Source organism: Diadema antillarum, unplaced genomic scaffold (genome assembly GCF_040938485.1).
Source record: "Diadema antillarum isolate AM-2024a unplaced genomic scaffold, OU_Dant_1.0 scf00000038, whole genome shotgun sequence".
Classification (NCBI taxonomy): Eukaryota; Metazoa; Echinodermata; class Echinoidea; order Diadematoida; family Diadematidae; genus Diadema; species Diadema antillarum.
Genome location: NW_027270927.1, coordinates 2,050,921 through 2,072,624, shown reverse-complemented (window position 1 = coordinate 2,072,624; position 21,704 = coordinate 2,050,921). Strand labels below are relative to the sequence as shown.

The 21,704-nt window shown below is 38.4% G+C and overlaps 1 protein-coding gene across 1 annotated transcript in view; it reads right to left on the bottom strand.

Annotated features, from left to right (window-relative positions):
- Positions 1–17,416, bottom strand: part of LOC139710174 (condensin-2 complex subunit H2-like) — a 38,520-nt gene extending 21,104 nt beyond the window's left edge. The window contains exons 1-9 of the mRNA XM_071622109.1: positions 17,329–17,416; positions 13,997–14,118; positions 12,928–13,085; positions 6,868–6,949; positions 5,927–6,078; positions 5,144–5,307; positions 3,970–4,053; positions 3,395–3,456; positions 496–625 (exon numbers count right to left, since the gene is read on the bottom strand). Coding sequence (XP_071478210.1) covers positions 496–625; positions 3,395–3,456; positions 3,970–4,053; positions 5,144–5,307; positions 5,927–6,078; positions 6,868–6,949; positions 12,928–13,085; positions 13,997–14,098 — 934 coding nt within the window. The 5' untranslated portion in view covers positions 14,099–14,118; positions 17,329–17,416. The remainder of the gene's footprint in view (positions 1–495; positions 626–3,394; positions 3,457–3,969; positions 4,054–5,143; positions 5,308–5,926; positions 6,079–6,867; positions 6,950–12,927; positions 13,086–13,996; positions 14,119–17,328) is intronic.
- Between the last annotated feature and the right edge of the window lie 4,288 nt (positions 17,417–21,704).

The window sequence follows — 21,704 nt, the reverse complement described above, 5'->3', positions numbered from 1 at the left end:
TGGAGGTACATTTCACATCACATCGGGGGCATTTTACACACCATTACAGCTCTTTATTTGTAACAATGAATAATCCATTTAGGGCTTGCTTGTTGCCTTATAATAACTAAATATTCAACTGTACCCTCTAGATGGCATGCTCATAGCAATGTATCATTTATCCTTTACTACAGTAATTGTCACAATTCGAATTGGTCACACTCTCCAGAGAAAGAGTAGTTATGTTGCTGTTTTGTGTGGGGTTATTGTTTTGTCGTTTTAGCAGGTAACAAATTATTCAAATTTATCATTGCAAAAGTGTTGGATAATTCAGGGATTTCTCAAATGATAAAGCAAGCCCTTGTGAAATTTAAATTTCTAACCTGTAGTCTTTTTAGTTGTCAGAATAAAAGGAAATAAGAGAAAATGTTGATGGCTATTTGTTCAACTTCAAGAATAGCTTGCCCTGGGCAGGCAAGCACATTACAGACTTGTTGTGCCCCGCCCTCATCTCACCTTTCTTATACGGCTTGGGAGCAGGTCCCTTGGCGTCATGTGGGTCCAGGGGCTCCCAGGGGTCAACAAACTTCTTTGGAGGTTTGGCGGGAACGCCCAGTCGCGGTCTCAGCTCCCGACGTTCTTCAGTCTGAAAATTTGTGGAGTAAAAATTTGTGAGAAGAGTTTGTGCATAGAAAGATGTGATTAATATAGCATTGACCAGATACAGCACTGTTTGTATGAGATAACAAGGATAATAACAATGTTTATCTACCCATGATGTCTTTACATAAAAAAAAGAGAGAGAGAGAACAGAGTGCAGTTTGAATATCATAAGCCATGACAGCCAACTTTCTATCAAACAGCATACAAAATACTCTGGGGCTGCCAACTGGGTGGTGAATCTGCATGTGAAAATCATGTTTTGATTCTTGCTGTTAAGTCTTTGTTTTAATTTGTTTCTTCTTCTTCTTTTTCTTCTTCTTTTTGGTGGAGGGAGTCATTTTTGATAAGAGCAAGGAAGGGGTACTTGTGTTCAAATTGTCAAGCTCAAGCGATTGAGATGGGGAGATTGGCCATAATTGCACTTCCGCCCCCAACATGGTAATTTCATAATTGCACTGTTTCTTTAAATCTATAAGAGAATAAAGTGCTCAAGGTAAAAAAAACTAGAAATGTCGCTATGGCGACTGGTATGCCTCCGCCATAATGCATGATTCTCCTAATAGGTCTAGATAGTACATGTGGACAATGTGTGATTACATTTTCACAAAACTGGCAAAATATTGAAATGACAAGTTTGTCACAAATGTGTGGAATGTTCACCTTCCTTGACCTTGGTTTCATTGGATGAATAGGAGAGCATGTATTTGGGGATTTAAGGACTGTAACTTGACTTTGACCCATTCATACATTTATGCATCGAGTAATTTTCATGGTACCGGTATGGAGAAAAAGTGCAATTTCTGTACTAAATAGTAAATTGTTACCATGGTCATCTGGCCTTTGACCCTAAAATTCATAAGATAATCACTTTCAGGTAGAACATGCATAAATATGCAGTAAGGTTCACGATAAATTGAGCCACTTCCGAGATATGGAGGAAAAAGTTAGTTCAGCACTTTCACTTGATCTTTGACCCTTTGACCTTTGAGGCAAAAAAAAAGAAAAAGAAAAAAAAACTCTCCAGAGAATTTCTATTAGGTTACACATGCATACACCAAGTGTAAAAAAAAAATAATCCTGCTGGCATTGCATGAACATGAGGGAAATAGTAAAATTTTGAAGTGTTGCACTTGACCTTTGACCCCTGACCTTTGACCCCATGAACCCTACATTCTCTAGATAATCACTGCCAGTCAGTACATGTATATACTATGTTCCATGAAGATACCTTGAACAATTTTCCAATTTACAGAGAAAAAAAAGAAGTTTTAATACTTTTACTCGACCTTTTGACCTTTGACCTCACGACCCAAACTTTCACCAAAGAATCTAAATTGGGTAATACATGTATACACTAAGTTTCAAGAAAATATCTTGAGGCATTGCATAGATATGGTGGAAATAGTGAAATTTTATGTATTTGACCTTGACCTTTTGACCTTTGACCTTGAGCACGTGCACCCAAAAGTTGATAGGCAAAACTTCACCCCCTAATACACATACATGCCAAGTTTCATTAGGATACCCCAACAGGTTTTGATAGTTACCTTGTCCACAAAATTCATTACGGACGGACGGAAAGATGGACGGACGGAAGGACGGACGGACGGACGGACGGACAACCCGAAAACATAATGCCTCCGGCACCACTTCGTGGCGGAGGCATAAAAAGTAAATCCCCAGGATGCTACCATCATACACAGCACTCAGGGATGATCCTATACAGTGTGTCTCTAAAAAAAGTAAACCCAACTTCAACAGCAAATTTTCAGAAAACTATAAAATATTAGCACATTATTTTTTCATGGTTAGATAGTTCAATAAGTCTTCTATCTAATGATACCACATAGGTTATGTAACTCTCATGCATGACTGAGCATGATTCAACTTAGTGAATGGGTGTGAAATCATCACTGTGGCAAGTTATTTCTTGCTATTGTCATGCATTCAGGGCATATTTGAAGTTAAATTTTTGTCAGCAAAGGTTGTTCCTGACACAGGCACACTTCACATGCTTTCCAAACATGGTACAGTTGACAATTGAGCAGAGAGTATTCCTGGCAACTCGATACCAGGAAACAAGAAGTTGCATGGAAGTTCAAGAGGCTTTTCGGGTGCAGTTCCCCGACAGGCAGCCTCCAACACAAAGAGCCATCTGGTACAATGTGAGAAAGTATGCTGATCACGGAACTTGCCACAGTGATGATTTCACACCCATTCACTAAGTTGAATCATGCTCAGTCATGCATGAGAGTTACATAACCTACGTGGTATCATTGGACAGAGGACTTATTGGACTATGTAACCATGAAAAAATAATGTGTAAATATTTTATAGTTTTCTGAAAATTTGCCGTTGAAGTTGGGTTTACTTTTTTTAGAGACACCCTGCAGAGGTTTGTTGAAAAAATCAGAAACCAAAATTTTCAGGTGATTTTGATACATGGAAAAAGCAAAATGTGTATAGACTTGAGAAAAAAAAATAAAATTTTGGCAGAAAACAGCATTTTTAACTTTCCTGCAACAAAAAGGTATAATAATAATAATTCTGGAAAAACAGCAATTTCCATGAGACCTGCAGTATTTTTTGGGGAAAAATATGGTTAATAATATTGAACAAAAAAGTTACAGTTGACATCTCTGTAATCCACAGAGATCTGAAGCACAAGGCCAGTTTGACTTTCATCCCTTTCAACCTTTCCCCTTAATCTTCTTGGCTACATTTGCTGCAAATGATGAACAGAACTCATTACCTTCATCGGCTGCTGCTCCTCAAACGTTTCATCCAGGGGAACATCCATTTCAATGTCATTGCCTGCAAGAGAATAATAATCTATAAAACTACCGCAGGAATGAATGGGTTCATTAGTTACGACCTTTTTAAACTGGATATTATACAAATGATGCAGAGGACAGAATGGATCAGTGAGTATTGAATGCACAAGTTTTATACTTTGGAACTGTTTATACCCACGAACACAGCCAGTGGGTTTTAGACTGTTCAAAAGTTAAACAAGAGCATCCAATTCTCACTCATCCACGAAATAGACCTGTGCATCATATGTGTTATAAAATGGGCGCGTAAATTCGTGAAATACAATCATTTTCCCCATCATGCATCCGGTATACCTACTACACTGTATAAGACTCAAGTCATGCGTTCTGATTTTACGTTACGCATGGCTATGTGTTCGGATTTTACCGGACGCATGGCTCAGTATGGATCAGTAAAAATCAATGCATGACAATTGACCAATCAGATTGCAGAGATTCTAAAGCCCATTTTGTAATTGTCATTACAGCATACTCCTCAGTGTCTGTGACTTACCACTGACATCATGTCTTGGGGGACTGTTGTGCACATCATCTGGAATATCTGGGATCAGATTATCATCGGGTGGGTCTTGTGCACCTGGGAAAAACATGAAATTTTGGGATGGCCATTAATTACTTGCTTTCAGGCAAAATAATATACACCCTTCACTTGAGTCTCTGTTGTTTATATAAAACTGTTTCTGTTTTACTAAAGAATTTTTAAAAGCATAGTGACAGCTAAATCTATAAGTGATTCTTAAATTGGCAATTCGCTTTGATAAAAAAGACTTTGGCTGTCTAAGAGGAAAATGTTTGTATATGTGACCGTGCACCTCAAAACGAACATAAAGTCGCACACACTGATTTTGCGTGAGGACTGAAAATAAGTGAAATGGGTCAACCTAGCCGAACTTGACTTTTTCATATTTCCTGAAAGAGCGGGTCTTCTTTTACATTATGCTAAAATTTGGTATCATAAAACGGGCAGGAAAGTGTGTTTTTTTAGCAGTTTATCTCAAACATTTTTGGTAGAATAGTGTGATTAGGTGTGTCTTTAGAATCCCTTTTTCATTTCTGAAAAACCTTGTCCACACTCTTCACTTTCAACTCTATAATAACTTTTGAAGGGATAGTGCTACTGCTTTGAAAGTTGGCATTGAGTATGGACAGAATGTGTTAATGAGGCATGCCTAATTTCAGTTTAATCTGATAATCCCTTCATAGTTGTTACTCTGGTGGTTTACTTCCTGTTTTTTGTCCCATTCATCACACAGCCAGCACGGTTTGGTAAGGATTAAGCGCTTGAATAGACACTGTACTTCAGAGCCTCTTTTCTCAGTTCACACTTTTCCTGAGTTTGTGCTTTCTTTCCAATATTAAGATAGGTTAGGAGAGTCCATTTGATTTGAGTTATACATCATTTTAAAGCTTAAAGTCTGCTCTTTCAGAATATGGTCTTAACTAAAAATTCATGTCTGGCGACTTTTTGTTTGTTTTGAGGTGCAGGGTCACATATTTCCTTTTCTATAAGGAACATTTTTGTGGATTTTACCAGTTCCTTATATTCATCTTCAAGGTATGGAGAGAATTTCAGAGTTGCCAATTCAATGATTTGATTAATTAATAATTCATTTAATTTATGTAGAAAATATTCCTCCATGATTTGGTGGGTCAACTGGCCGACTCACCTTTCTGGAGGAGGAGGTTGGCTGGAGTGGAGGTTGGGTGACGCATCAACGACTCCTCCAGCAGGGACAGGTGAGACGGGTCGATGAGCAGCGCCCTCGATGAGTGAAACATGGAACTGTTGATGCGGAAGTCACCCTTGAAGCCAATCGTCTCCCCCTTACGGCTGCATAGACATGTAAAGGATACAAATCAATCATATCCCTGTCATCTCCACCAATTTTTTTTAAAACAGAATTAAACGTTGCTATGAGCGCCAACCTTCTATTGTCGAGAGGTGAAAACTGTCTTACCTCCCCGTGACTGAGTTGGAAAGAAAACTTTGAAGGCTGTTTTCTTGAATCGCTGATTTCCTAGACCACTCAACATGGTTTTATAAAATCATTAATATCTTCGCAGCCGAGTACTTTTATGAGTCCTGTTATATATACGATGAAATAAAAGCAGAAGAGTAAGGGAATAATGTCGATGTCATTTTCAGAAAATCAACCTCCCTCAACTTTCGGATCCTGTTATTATAGCAGGTCACATATTTGAGGCATCTTCAATGGGTTGATTTACCCTTTAAGCCCCCAGGCACCTGGCTTGAACTTAGCAAGCTTTTGCATTCCCACTTTAATAGTTAATCCCCCTTTATAACTGACAACATTCTCATGATCACACAGATATACATCACTTCCAGTACAGTAGGGATGAAAAGAAACAGCTCGCCTGTACAGTACATGCATGGAGCTGGAGTATGAATCAGTGTGACTGCATGCTGTGCATATCTGTGCTCGACTTACTTTGTCAGGGGTATTCCGCGGTCGGCGCCCTCAACTTTCAGCAAGGAGAGCGGCGTCTGGGCCAGGAGATGACCGGTAAGATTGTGGTTGTGGTCATTCTCCTCCCTGAGGTCAATGTTCTTGGCAACAGGCAGGTCATCCAGGGAGAGAAACTGTTGATAAGATGGACATTTGGGTGCAGCATCAAGCAAATATTGTTAGTGGTCATACGGATTACACAATGTTAAAATGAGGTACGTTTGGTATACAATGGAATGCTTTTTATTTCTGTGAATTCTGCTAGCCACCTGATACAGGGAATGATTGTCATGTTTCCTGGAATGGCATCGCACTCTGCTACGCATATTTGACACCACTGCTACACAAACTACCTTCTGTGTTGCATATAGACAGGAAGATCTGTCTACGTGCAAATTCAAGTAAATTCAAATTCAAACAGATCTAGACAACACATTTAGACGTCTATTCCATTCTGATCAGATCTGTCAGTTACAAAGATACATTTATATGGAATACGATAGCTTCCAAGAGATCTGATGAGGACATGTCCCAAGATTCAAGAATTACATTAACACACAGTTAACACTCAAAAACAGTAGACCCTGTCGCAGCTGTACGGAAGTCGAAGCGGATCGCATGGCCCGCCCGGCATCTGTCTGGTCGGCTTGGGCGTCTGGACAGATACATTTCCCTGGGATATTCCAAAGTTAACCACTCACGAACATATTGCTTCCCTTTTAAAACAAGTACAGTAAGTTGCATAATCTAAGGTGGAAAATTACTAATTTTTACTCTCGAGAAGTGAAACTTTGTGATTCTCAATCAAAAATTCAACCACATTCAAAATTGTTGTACAAGTCCCAATATGAAAAAAAAAAAAAAAAATGCTAGGTTCGGCATACGGTAGACATGACAGTCCACACATCTTTCTTTCCCCTTACCTCAATCTCATTTTTCTTGTAAGCTTGTGATGCATCATGGTCTCTTCCTTCGGCGTCAACCGAGCAGGCCTGCTGCATCTTCCTGTTTGACAGTGAAAAGCAGAAGGAAAAAATCTGAGTGAGGTTTTTTAATCCAATGATACATCTTGTAAGATATGAAAGATATGACAGGTCTACTGCACAGTCCCACTCATTGAAATAGGGGAACATCTTAACAGACACCTGCAGTAAACTTTAGATTTGAACGAAGCAGTGGAGAAACACCAAACAAACTCTATCGTAAAAAGGAAATATAAGAACAGAAATGCAGAGAAGAATTCAGATAATATCATCAAACGATACACTATGACTACTGTAAAACATGCATATATTCGCAGCATGAAATTTTCGCGAATTGGAGCCGACAGCCTTTTTCGTGGCATGAAATTTTCACGAATTGCTACTGGCATTCAATGCATGTAGTGTAGACAAAAGCTTTCGCGTGCATTTTGATTTCGCGAATTTTGGCGCTCGCGAAATTCGCGAAATTAAAATGCACGCGAAAATTCCTCGTTTTACAGTATCGTACATCTTTCAAGATACATCACTGGCTCTACTGCATATGTGCACTCATTGAAATAGGGGAACATCTTAATAGAAAACTTTAGATTTGACAAAGCAGTCAACAAACACCTTACAAATCGTATCATTAAAAGTATATAAACAGAAATGGAGAGAACAATTCTGATTAAAGGGAGAAGGGTCAATCCACGTCAAATCATCCAATTTTCAGAAAAGTTGTCACCTGACCCCCTTCGATTTTCTTTAAAATCGCACCAAATGTTCCCCAAAGTGTCTGACGGAAAATCCCAAAATATTTTGCCCCAAGGTCAATTGGTTGCTAAGATACAGCCTCACATATATTGTAGCAACCAATGCGCATTCCAAAATATTAGTTAAAAGAAAATTATGCATTTTTGATTGATTGTGGTAGCATAGATATTTATGCAAAAGTGTTCATTATCTGGAAATTGAGAGAACTTTTTAGTCTTTGCAAGAAAAAAGTGACTGTGATGCGAAAATGACTTTTTGTTAACGTGCACGAGGTCACCGAAAATGGTGTTAAATGTTAATTTTGAAAATTTCAATGCATATTTAGCGGCTAATATCTTCCACATTTCATCACCTCAGGTTCTAAGATATTATGCTGTTGAAGGCTTTGACTTGCTCAGTAATTTTGAAAAAAATCAGCGGATTCGTGCTCTCCATTTTTACGGAGAGTGCTCTCAAAGTTGACAAAAATGAAAAATGTGTCAAATTCAAGGTCACGGATCACCCTTCGTCCCACCTAGGAAAAGCATCAATTTTTGTGTATTGATAGACATTTACCTATATTATCTTGGGTAACAAAGAAATTTTGCTACCGAAATGTTAAATGGTAAATTTACCCCACTGAAAATGGTCGTAAACAGCCAAATTTCCATGTAAGATCACATATTGGGTTTAGAGGACATTTCAAATGTCAATGGTTTCAAGATGGAAAGCCGTAGCCCTGTGATATTTGCTGTAGGGGTAGTCTGTAATACATATTTTAGTAATATATACCACAAAACACTTTTATTACATAATTATGACCTTGAAATTTAATCCAAAATTTGATAAAAACAATAAGTCGCTCTATTTTCCTCATTGCACTGCATGTAATATGTTTTTTGAATGACTTTTCACAGAGCAATATTTCAAGAATTATGAAAGATGACAGCCTACCATATTAAGGTTCTAAACTATTTGTCCTCTTCTTTTAGATTTAGTGTCAATTTGATCATGAATGTTATACCCTTGACCTTGAAGTGCTTCTAAAAAAAAGCTGTAAATTTGTTAACTACAAATTACACGCACAACAGGTGTTTTATGGTATAACATACTAGTGATTCTTTCACAAACACAAAAGTTTTTATGGTGTAAATGTTATATACTGGAATAAATCTATAGGTTCTTGCAAGATATGTTCGATTAATTACTTTGTTCTAACAATGACCCTGAATTTATGACCTTCAAAATCAGGAGAAATGTCTATTCCTGCCCATAAAGACCTGTATTACACTGTAAGTACCGGTACATAATAATAGTTGATATTATGGACATTGCGCCCAACACATAAGATTCTTATTCTAGCCTGTGAAAAGCAAATTAAAAGCACTGAGAGTCGTCTTTTTGGGGGAATTTGTTCTGTAACTTATGACAATTCAAACATCATTTCCATTCCTATATATTTTCTTGTTTTTGGTAAATTTGTTATGTATTTCTTTGTTTTTTTTTACTTTTCTACAGCATTTTTTTTTTAAATTTGAAATTGTCACAGCCCACTTTTTCTACCTTAATTTGAATAGAATTAATCAATCAAAGTGATAGATAGTAAAAATGGCAAAGTTTTTATGACTTTTACCACAAAGCACTGTTTTCCATACTAAATGCACACGAAATCTCTGAATATTACTGTCCCATTTTGTGATTGAAATTGAGGGTCATTGTCACAACAAAGTAATTAATTGTAACATATTTTGCAAGCACGTATAGATTAATTCCAGTATATAACATTTACACTATAAAAAGCTTTTGTGTTTGTGAAAGAATTACTAGTATGTTATGCCATAAAACACCTGTTGTGCGTGTAATTTGTAGTTAACAAATTTACAGCTATTTTTAGAAGCACTTCAAGGTCAAGGATATAACATTCATGATCAAATTGACACTAAATCTGAAAGAAGAGCACAAATAGTTTAGAACCTTAATATGGTAGGCTGTCATCTTTCATAATTCTTGAAATATTGCTTTGTGAAAAGTCATTCAAAACACATATTACATGCAGTGCAATGAGGAAAATAGAGCGACTTATTGTTTTTATCAAATTTTGGATTAAATTTCAAGGTCATTATTATGTAATAAAAGTGTTTTGTGGTATATATTACTAAAATATGTATTACAGACTACCCCTACAGCAAATATCACAGGGCTACGACTTTTCATCTTGAAAGCATGGACATTTGAAATGTCCTCTAAACCCAATATGTGATATTACATGGAAATTTGGCCGTTTACGACCATTTTCAGTGGGGTAAATTTACCATTTAACATTTCGGTAGCAAAATTTCTTTGGTAACCCAAGATAATATAGGTAAATGTCTATCAATACACAAAAATTGATGCCATTCCTAGGTGGGACGAAGGGTGATCCGTGACCTTGAATTTGACTCATTTTACATTTTTGTCAACTTTGAGGGCACTCTCCGTAAAGACGGAGAGCACAAATCCGCAGATTTTTTTCAAAATTACTGAGCAAGTCAAAGCCTTCAACAGCATAATATCTTAGAACCTGAGGTGATGAAATGTGGAAGATATTAGCCTCTAAATATGCATTGAAATTTTCAAAATTAACATTTAACACCATTTTCGGTGACCTCGTGCACGTTAACGAAAAGTCAATTTCGCGTCACAGTCACTTTTTCTTGCAAAGACTATAAAGTTCTCTCAATTTCCAGATAATGAACACTTTTACATAAATATCTATGCTACCACAATCAATCAAAAAAGCATAATTTTCTTTTAACTAGTATTTTGGAACGTGCATTGGTTGCTATGTGAGGCTGTATCTTAGCAACCAATTGACCTTCGGGCAAAATATTTTGGGATTTTCCGTCAGACACTTTGGGGAACATTTGGTGCGATTTTAAAGAAAATCGGAGGGGGTCGGGTGACAAGCACTGGATGATTTGACATGGATTGACCCAGAAGTATAAAATGGATTGAACTGAGGTGAAAAAGAGTAAAAGATGATGATGATAAGGGAGTAAGAGGTGAAGGAGGAGGAGGGGGAAAGGCGACATACAGAAGAGGAGAGAAGATGAGATGAAGAGGTGAAAGTAGAAATGAAATGAAACTAGAAATATCACTGAAGGTGATTAATACCCCCGCCCCGTGACGACAGTCTTACCCAAGGAATGATCTTTCCTTGATCTTCTGCCATTTAAATGCCGTTACCATGGCAATGCAGCTTCCGACACGTCCGAAAAATATGTCTTGCACATCTTCCCACCAAGACTATTGTGTGTGCCACATTTCATAAGCTTTTGTCAAAAACTGAGGAAGTAGTTCAATCCACAAGATCTTTCCTTGATCTTCCGCCATTAATATGCCGTTACCATGGCAACGCAGCTTCCGACACGTCCAAAAAATATGTCTTGCACATCTTCCTACCAAGACCAATGTGTGCGCCACATTTCATGAGCTTCAGTCGAATACAGAGGAAGTAGTTCAATCCGCAAGATCTTTCCTTGATCTTCTGCCATTTATATGCCGTTACCATGGCAATGCAGCTTCCGACACGTCCGAAAAATATGTCTTCCACATCTTCCCACCAAGATCAAGGTGTGTGCCACATTTCATAAGCTTTGGTCAAAAAACTGAGGAAGTAGTTAAATCCGCAAGATCTTTCCTTGATCTTCTGCCATTAATATGCCGTTACCATGGCAACGTACTTTCGGGTACTGTCAAAAAATGCGTCTTGCACATCTACAACCAAAGGCACACATCTGTACCAAGTTTCATGGAAATTGGGCAAAAACTGAGGAAGTAGTTTGCAACACAAAATTTTCCATCATTTTGGCTCATAATATGTGAGCTGTTACCATGGCAACATACTTTTTGTCACTGTCAAGAAATGTGTCATGCTGACCTATATCCTAAGACAAACATTCAATATGAATTCCATGAGAATTGGAAGAACACTGATGAAGCAGTTTTGCCATGAAGCATTTTGCCCTATATTTTACCAATAACATGCCGTTACCATGGCAACGCACTTTTTGCCACTGCGGAAATATGTGTCTTGCACATTAACATATTCAGATGAACATCTGTACCTAATTTCATAAAAATTGATCAAAAACTGTGGGAAGAGTTCGCGATGCAAGATTTGTATCCATTTTTGCCCATAATATGCTGTTACCATGGCAACGTACTTTTGGGTACTGTCAAAAAATACGTCTTGCACATCTACAACCCAAGGCACACATCTGTGCCAAGTTTTATGGGAATCGGTTGAAAACTGAGGAAGAAGTTCGCGACGCAAGATTTGCAACGGACCGACCGCCCGACCGACCGACCGCCCGACCAACCGCCCGACCGACCGCCCGACCGCCCAACCGTCCGCTGATTCCTATATACTGTAAAACATGATATATTCGTGGCATGAAATTTTCGCCAATTGGAGCTGACAGCCTTTTTCGCGGCATGAAATTTTCGCGAATTGCCACTGGCGTTCAATGCATGTAGTGCAGACAAAAACTTTCGCGTACATTTTAGTTTCGCGAATTTTGGCGCTCGCGAAATTCGCGAAATTAAAATGCACGCGAAAATTTCTCATTTTACAGTACCCCCTTCAAACTTCGTTTGGCGGGGGTATAACAAGACGAGACAGGAAATGGAGAAGATGAAGGAAATGGAGGAGGACATGAAGGAGAAAGAGAGAAACAAGAAGTAAAATATGATGAGAGCACAGAGGGGATGGAAAGCAGGAGTAGGAGGGGGGTTGGAAATGGCTAAAATACTGTAAACATCTATATTTTCGTGTGATTAAATTTTCGTGCTGAGCGGTTCAAAAAACGTATTCGCAGGTTGTTGGATTCGCGCTGCGCAATTGTCAATCCATTCACAATATGCAGAGAAGATTGTCAAGATATTTTCTTGGGTTTAATTAGAAGTCATGTTAGACAATAGTAGCGCGAAATATGCAAACATTAAAGCACCGCAAAAATGTCTGTATTTACAGTTATGAAAACAGATGAAGACGTACAGTCAAACCTGTCTTTAGCGACCACAGTCTATAGTGACCACCTACAAAAATGCAAGCACTACACACAATTCTCCCCAAAAGCCATGTAATGCCTAGAGCTGTCTCCAGCCGCTGTAGACAGCTGGCCGCTACAGACAGGGCCGCTTTTTTCGTCTCCCTCGGGTGGCTGCCACAGACAGGTTTGACTGTCGTATCTTCAGATGAGAGCAAGAGTAGGAGACTCTACTTACTTGTTGCTGGCAAGAAGATCTAAGGTCTGGTAAACCAGGGCATAGAGGTACTCCACCTTCTTACTGTAGACACAGGCCGAGCCCTGAATGAGGAGGGCGGCTTCCGCAAAGTTCATCGTGGTGTTGCCACCATCAAAGCTGATGACGATACTCTCCATCTGACGGGGAAGGAACATAAAAGAAGCCAAAGGTCAAGACTTACAATGCTTTTAACCAAAGATAGTAGAGTTAACAAGATAGGAAGACGCATTATGAAAATGGAAACAAAACAAAATGGCTACCCTACATGACGATACAAAAGAGAGCTAAGCATACTTGGTACACCTAGAAACATCATTCATTTCCATAGTGGTATTTTCATTATCTTAAAGAGATCTAAAAATTATAGTTGCAGCTTTTTTGTTCGACTAAGGGGATTATTTTGAAGAACAAGATTTTAAAGTAATAAGGATTATTGCGTGGAGGTAAACATTTGGCAACAACATGATCTAAAAACAATCAAGACACTTGATAAACAACAACAACAACTTCAAAGACAGCGACTTCAGCGTGTCTCAGGTGACGTGCGTAATACGCTTGAGGAAGAACAAAATCAGTGATTGAAATGAGCTGCATGCTTGGCAGAGGTCTGCGCTCTCAGAGTGCTTCTCTAGTTTAGATATACAGCTGTATGTTCCTGTATATTTTGACAGAGAAAGTGATATGCTGCAAGGCAGGGCTGGCAGGATCATTCATCTGTCAAAATTTGGGAGATCAATCCCAAAGTGTGATCAGGGATACCTGAATGTGTAATTTTACGTTACATGCATCTGAATCCTACGTCAGGGGATTTTTATAGCAAACTCTATATGGAAAGAAGACATCAAGAGTTGTGAAGTTTTCTTCAGTATTCAACAGTTTGCAAAATGATGGGGACTTGGCCCATGATCCAAATCAATTGTTTCAGTTTATATTGATGTCAATGATGATAATGCATTAATATATTGAGTGAAAATGTGATCAATCTTCATTTCTAATTAATGCAAATAGGAAGAGAAATGGGGGGGGGGGGAGGGGTAGAATGCCTCACCTCAGACATATAATCCACAAGATGTGAGGCAATATCAACCTCCCAGTTCTTGGTTAGATCCCGAATGGGTTGGAGCAAGCTGGAGAACCTCTCCGCTTCCATCTTGCGCGTTCTTGGCTGGTCTGGATATCAAAGAAAGAAAGAAAAAAGGACATTTATCAAAATTACAAAATTGTGCACATCATAGTCATACAAACCCGTTTGAGCCACTGATCTGATCTGAATGGAATAGACGTCTTAAATGTGTGGTCTAGATCTATTTGAATTTGAATCTACTTGAATCTGCACGTAGACAGGTACAGCAGGTCTAACCCCGTCGCGGGGCGCTGTAACACAGTAACAGCGCCCCGAAGCATCCCATGCGATTTTTAGGAAGTACTGCGACGCGTACAATTCTGTCACAAACTCACCGTTCAAAACGACACATGGATTCGCAACAAAAAGCCACATGTTGTAATACCATAATGTTGAATATTTTAGCCGACTATGTATTACTCACCATTACCTCCGAAAACAAGAGAAATCGCCATCATCTTTGCTGGAACCCCACTCGACACTATCGACACTGCCGCTCGCCATTTTGAAAATATCACGTAAGTAAATTGATCTGGGCATGCGCAAATGAATATTCATGTTTACGTCATCTGCCATATATGTACATATGTACAATGTTGCTCGTAGTTCTCGGACCATTCATAGCTATCAGTATCATCATCATGGAGTTCAAAGATGCTATCAAGGAATTAGAGGAGGAGGCTGGAATTAAGTTTAAAGAGGAGCAGGTAGAAATAATGGAAAGCACAGTGAAACAGAAGGACACCTTAATGATATTGCCAACTGGGTTTGGCAAGAGCGTTTGTTTTGGTTTCCATCACCAAATCTTGGATAAAGTGAGTATGCAATGGCATCAATAAGTACAGTGAAAGTAGCAAACTGAAGCCATACAGGGTACTAGTTATGATTAGATATTTCAAATCATGATAATGATAATCATTATATCACTATCATAATCTTATATAATTTATCAAGCAAGGCAGGTTCTGATGACATATTAATAATATTAAAATATCGATCAATTAAAGCAAGCATGGTTATGAGATAAGGAAAAATGATTATTGATTGAACACGAATAGAAAGGCTTGCATTATTGTCACCTTCCCTCCCCAGGTATATAGTATCACGATCATGAGAATGAGTACTAGGGACATGACATAATAATTTAGTGCTTATTTTATTCCTAATGCGAATGAGAAGGAAGAGAATAAGTGTATGAATATGCTTGTACATTACCATCACCAATACATAAAAGGTGTATCACACACTCGTATGTATAAATAACAATATCAATATGAAGCTATAATTGAGTGTATAGTGTTATTAGATATAGTGTCGATAATAGTGCAAAAAAAAAGACACTAAATGTTTTGAAAATGACGTAGGGAGCAGTGGAATACAATCCCCATGACCATATGGATGGATCTGAAAGGGTTACTTTCTAGTTTTTCATTAACCAATCCATCATACCTTTAAGATGAAAGCCAGTCTAAAACTTTATCTATATTTCATGAGAATGAAAAAAAAAATCCAGGAGAACACTGCAAAAATGATAAAATCAGATTTTAAAAAAAAGGAAATAATGACATTCTGATATAAAAATTTCGGAAGACACTTCTTGTCCCATTGCTATGAATGAATGAATGAATGAATGAAGAAAATGAAGGACTACTCAGAGTCAACTTTATTGATCTGTATATCACAGTACATAGAAATTTAGCTTCCAGTTCATCCAACTTGTTACACACAAATAATCATTAAACACACATGCGTGCAGACACACACACACAATCAAACAGCAAGTGACATGCCCGAAAGAAAAAGACAGGAAAGGATTCCCATACGGTGGAATTCTTTGAAAAAAGAAAGGTCTCTTTAATAAATAATCAAACAATCCTGAAACATTGAAAATAGACAAGACATGTATGTAACAGAAGTGTATTCAAATCAAATCACAGCAGATAATAAACATGAAGCAAAAATGAATATGAGTCCCCAAGAAGCAGAGCTTGTGAGTGGAGCCCATTGTGAATGTACAACAGTTTACAGTGTGAAAGGAAACTTGATTTATAGATGAGACATCTGGGACATTGCCCCTGCAGACTGTTAAAAAACAAACAAATAAAGAAACAAACAAAGAAACAAACATACCCTCTATCATGAAAATCACCTGTTATTTTCTTAATCCGTCATATCTCCAGATGTTCATTATGTGTGCACTTCCTTTATTGCAAATAAATAATGAACCACACATTCAAAATGTGCTTTAAAAACGAAATTAATAAGTGCCGGTAGGCCCGATAGTAAATCAGCGCCCAGCATGCGTTCTTTTTTGTTACATCTCATGAATATTCATTTCAGATCTCAGCGAGCCGTCCGGGTTATTTTCCACACGCATACATTGCGTATTATAGTATGTGCTACGTTTTATCCATATTCGCGCATGCGCTGTGTAAGTCGTACCACAATACGAAATGCGGTAGGACTTTAAAACCCTCGGATAAACTCTTTCACAGGGCTCTCAAAACAGATCATATTGTAAATCGACTTCGCCTGCTGTGATTGTAAGTATCTTATCTAAGAGTAAGGCTACTAATTTCAGTATAAAACCCTGTATTTTGGTCTCTGGTCACGTAAATGCTAAGCCATATCAGGTGCTTCCGTGACAGGATAGGCCTTGCTGTGCGACCCCTTTACGGTACGTATTTGTCCGTATGGGGTCGCTGCTGCGGTTACAGCAGGTCTAACGTTACCTGTTCTAGCGTGTTAGATCGCGGGCAGTGCACCCAGTAGTATGGCTACCGTACCCGCACCCGCACGCCGAAAGTTCCGGGTGGGTATCGTACACTTCATCTACCAACGAACTCGAACTGTGTGTTGTGTGCTGTGCAACGACCAACGACGTTAATTCGCAATATCAAATTCGAAGACATTTGCCACTACTAAAACGCCTTAAAAGATACTGAATTTATTCTAAAATAGGCAAAATCGTGAAATAGGCCCCACCGCAGTGCGCGTGCACCCGTGCGATGCTATGCTGTGGAAATCGGCCCCACCGCCGTATGCATCTCGCGTAAACCCCGTTTGGTGGGGCCGTATTCACGAGTATCATACTGTGGAAGAAAGCCCCACCGCCGTGCTTATCTACCGATGAACGCCACACGGTGGGGCTGAATTCACGAGTATAAACAGGCGAGCCGCCGTAGTATTTGTACGGATACGCAGTGGTGGGGCCTATTTCACGAGTATGCCCTAAAATACTTAAGAATAACACTCACATCTGATACAGCAAGATTCAAGATAAATTTGTGTTGAGAAAGTACCTTTTTAGTCACAGTTCCGCTGCCAGTCTGTATTTTATCTTTGCCACTTCTACTACAACGGCGACCATTTTCTGAAACGAAAATTCGCGCGCATATACATATGCAGCTAGCATTGCGCGCGTTTCTTTCGATTGAATTGTAGGGACCAAACAAGTCAACCCCCAGACATTCAGACTCCACCATAGCAAACTCGGCACCAATAGTGAGGCATTTCGGCACATTTTCCCTACTCTCAAGTCGTTGTATTTATATAGAAATATTGAATTAAACAGAGAAAAGTTATATACCCTACAATGCAGTACAATGTATAAGTAGAACTAGCTATCACTATTCCTAATCATTGCAAAAACGTAAATTTAACAAAATACATATGATTGTGAGTAACAAAATTAATGAAGAAAAACATAACTGTATTTTTCACATTAGTGGAAAAATGAGCAAAGAAAGTGGGATTCCACCGGGATTCGAACCCAAGATCTCCTGATTGCTAGCCTGGTGCTCTGCCGACTGAGCTACAGAAAAACTTAGTACAGTGTTTGTCCAAGAAATTCGTTGAACCCTTACGGTAATTCTCAATGCTCCTCATTTCTGTTCAGTTTCTTTCTGTTTGCGGTTTTTTTTAAGTATAACATCATAGATTTCAATGCATAGTATACGAAGTAAATAAGATGATGGGAATGGAAATGGAGGGTCCGACTGAAAAGTAAAGCTTGTACATTATGGGGCCCTCAGAAATTACATAAGAGAACGGATAATGAATATTGATGAAGCTACAAACAGATGTAAAACACTAAAATCAAAGGAACTAATAGCAACTGAAATGAGATCAAATCAGGCCAAGAAAATAAAGTAAAGATGGCACCAGAAAACTGTGCTGAAACCTTATTTTTTTTTTTCTTGTCAGCTGATGAAACCCAGGAGTGGCTAGTGAAATGAAAGAAAAAAAAAAGCATGGAAATTCCGCTGGCCGGATTCACCGCTGATTTATGATAATTCATCGTTTCTCTGTAAAAAGGGTCCAATACGAGGAGGTATAGGCCTACCAGTCCTGAGTAGAAAACTTAACAATCTCTTCAAAAACTCAAATGAAAATAAGCAAAGCCAAATTTTCATCTCCACCAATATATACTGTACTATCCCTTAAGCTGCATGCAGAGATGCATCATGACGACAATGTCATTGTACCCGACATAAATTTCATGCTCTGTATAGGCCTGACATATGGGAATCACCTCGTTTTTCCTTCCCCATACTTAGTTATAAAACCTACTCAAATGTCTACCGGCTTCTCAGCACGGTTACCAAAACTTGAAAAGAGTATAAGAACATCCAACATATTGGCGGTGGGGCATTTGCAGTGAAAATGAAATAAAAGTTTGCTCTGTGTTCAAGTTGGCAGTAATAAAGGGGTAGAAAAAAATGAAGAGTTTGTTTGCAAAAACCGATAAGTCCATTTTTGAAGATTTTGAAGTACGGTCTCTGTCGTAAAGTACAAAATAATACCTTTTAAATTATATATTAGTCACTATAATAAAAGGTACATTTTTAAAGTTATGGTCAAAAGAAGCAAAAATTCTTTTGTTATTCTCTTTATTTTTCTTGACCTTCAATCGCAAATATCTCCATTTGGCAAATAGGGACTTATCGGTTTTTGCGAACAAACCCGTCAAATAATCAGAGATGCATACAGGCCTGGGATAAGGGGTTTGAATTTCATTACAAATGGAAATCGATCTGTGAGGACGTGTGCGTTGTGCGCTCTTGATAATCCACGAGTTTTATACAGAATATTTCACGCGCGCGGTTCAATCATAAGCTATACGGATTAAGAACGGTGCTCAACGAAAGGAACATGCCAGAACTCCGGCGGAGAACATAGAGCGAATGGAGGACTCCCATGCTGACTTCGAGACGATAAAATGAATAAAGTCAATTGATCAATCATTTTACATGTTTTCAGTAATATGCGTGCAGTCCCGACTATAGGGCTTTTTACACTTGTGTTTCTTAACCCCCGGACTTTCTCTGACCCAGGACTATCCAGGCCCGTAGCCAGGGGGGGGGGGGGGGGGGGGGGGGGGGGGTGCGTCGGGTGCGTACGCACCCCCCCCCAAATTCCACTTTTCCACTTTTTCATAATAATTCCACTTTTTCATAATAACAGTTTTTAGCAATTCTCAAGATAACAATCCAAATAAATATAAAGACACATTATATGCTACGTAAATGTGGAAGAGTACGTTTAACAATGTTAAAAATAATTGTACGAAACGCTTTTGTTGTATGAACCATCGGATCGTCCCCATGCACACAAACACAAACGTTATACAATTTGTGCGAGCTATTACATATTGAAAACTTTCGGTCATCTGCGAAGCCGCGCTTCCGCGCGAACGCTACAACACGTAAAACGGGTCAAAAATTGACGCATTTTTCCACAAAATCTGCCATAACTTTTAAACTGTTTAAGAAGCAAACTTGGGGCGCCCGGATTCTGAAAGTGGACACTTTAGGGATTATTTATGTGTATATATCTTTATTGTAACATTTGTAGCAGTGACGCAAATTAGATCAGAAAAGTACCTTATGAGTAGAATTGTCTATGGCGAACAGTCCAAATTTGACGAATTTGAGCATATTTAATTAGTACAAACGATTTCTTGAGCCTGCACCGTTTCAGGCTCTGTTCTGGATACGGCGGTAGAAACTCATTCTTTTTTGTTGTTTATTTTATCATTATTTACTAATCTCTTTTCTAACTTACAGGTAGCGGATTTCTTTGCAGGCCAAATTCGGAAATGTACTGTTGATTATTACTTATACATTTTCTCATGTTGTGACAGTTCTATTGGTTCTCATTTTAAAGTGAGCCAAAACCTAAGAACATTCTCACTTATAATTGCCAAAGAGTATTATGCAGGCACGCAAACTCATTTTAGTTGTATTTCATTTAAATGTAATGGCTAAGAGGGTATGAGAGAGAATGGAAAGTGCTGAGCTATGAAGTAAAATGGTAAAGTAAAAAGTTTGTCAGATAGTATTACAAAAGAAACTCATTCTTTTTTGTTTGTTTATTTTATCATTATTTACTTATCTCTCTTCTAACTTAAAGGTAGTGGATCTCTTTGCAGCCCAAATTCGAAAATGCCTAGAGACAGCTAGTAACCAAATATGCTACTATAATTTAATAAATAAGAAATAACCATTCCAGTATGTATCTTAGTGTGCACAGTAAGACAGATCAAATCAAATAGGAAAACATCTGAGCACTAAGCCTGAGGTCTGAATTTGCACTCAACTTCTTCCAATGGCTAACGGATGTTTAATTTTGAATTTCACTGACCTCCAAATTTCACAAAGAAAACCTTCTTAGCATGATGGTTAATATGACATTTGACTGATATTGGAGATGTTTGCGAATCGGATCTACTACCTTTAATATTATTAAATCTAAAATGATTATTTGAAAGTTCGGAAATGCTGGAAATATCCTACCACAAGGAGGCAAAATATGAATGGTTCACATTTACAATTCATTTTGTTTTAACAATTTTCTTATTTATTTTCGTTTTTGACAAACTCGCATACCAACGGCTGATATACTGTATAGTAAAGTGAATGTTTCATCTTCCAAACAGCATCCAATGGGATGGAAAACTCCAACTGAAAGGTGGACACCGTGACTATACTCGCTAAAGAAAACGCGTAATAGGGGTCGTTTTTTCTCACGGATTAGATGGAAAGTGTGATGTACGAGCGTATTTAATCAAAGGGTATCAAAAAGGCCGAAATTTGGGAAAATGGTATATTGTTCAATCATGATGAAGTACTTCTTTAGGGTGCAGGAAACATTTAAGGAATACTTGTTTTTAAGGCCCGAAAAATCATATGATCATTACTCGTTTAGGGGCCATTTTGAAAGTCCATATATGAGCATGGTGTCCACCTTTTAATTGTCGCTACCCCTCCCGGGACAGTATCAAAGGACCGTTTTTAATTAACGCAATCCCCCCTTCCTTTAAAAATCCTGGCTTCAGGTCTGCTAACGCGGGTATACAGTAGAAAGAATAAAAGTTAAAACAACACCAGGAAAATCACTATTCTCAATTTTGCGGCGCGCTACGCGCGCAGAGTCTCGAACACAATTAAACTTTGCAACTTCCTGGCAAAATGAGTTTTTACTATTTCCTAGATGAAATACCGTAACGCGATTGCATGCAACAGACCAAATTTCCTCGAGACTTTAAAACGTCATTAAAACAGTCAAAATTCACAATTTGCGGCGCGCTTCGCGCGCAAATTCTTATACAACTTTTGTAGTTCGGTCGTCC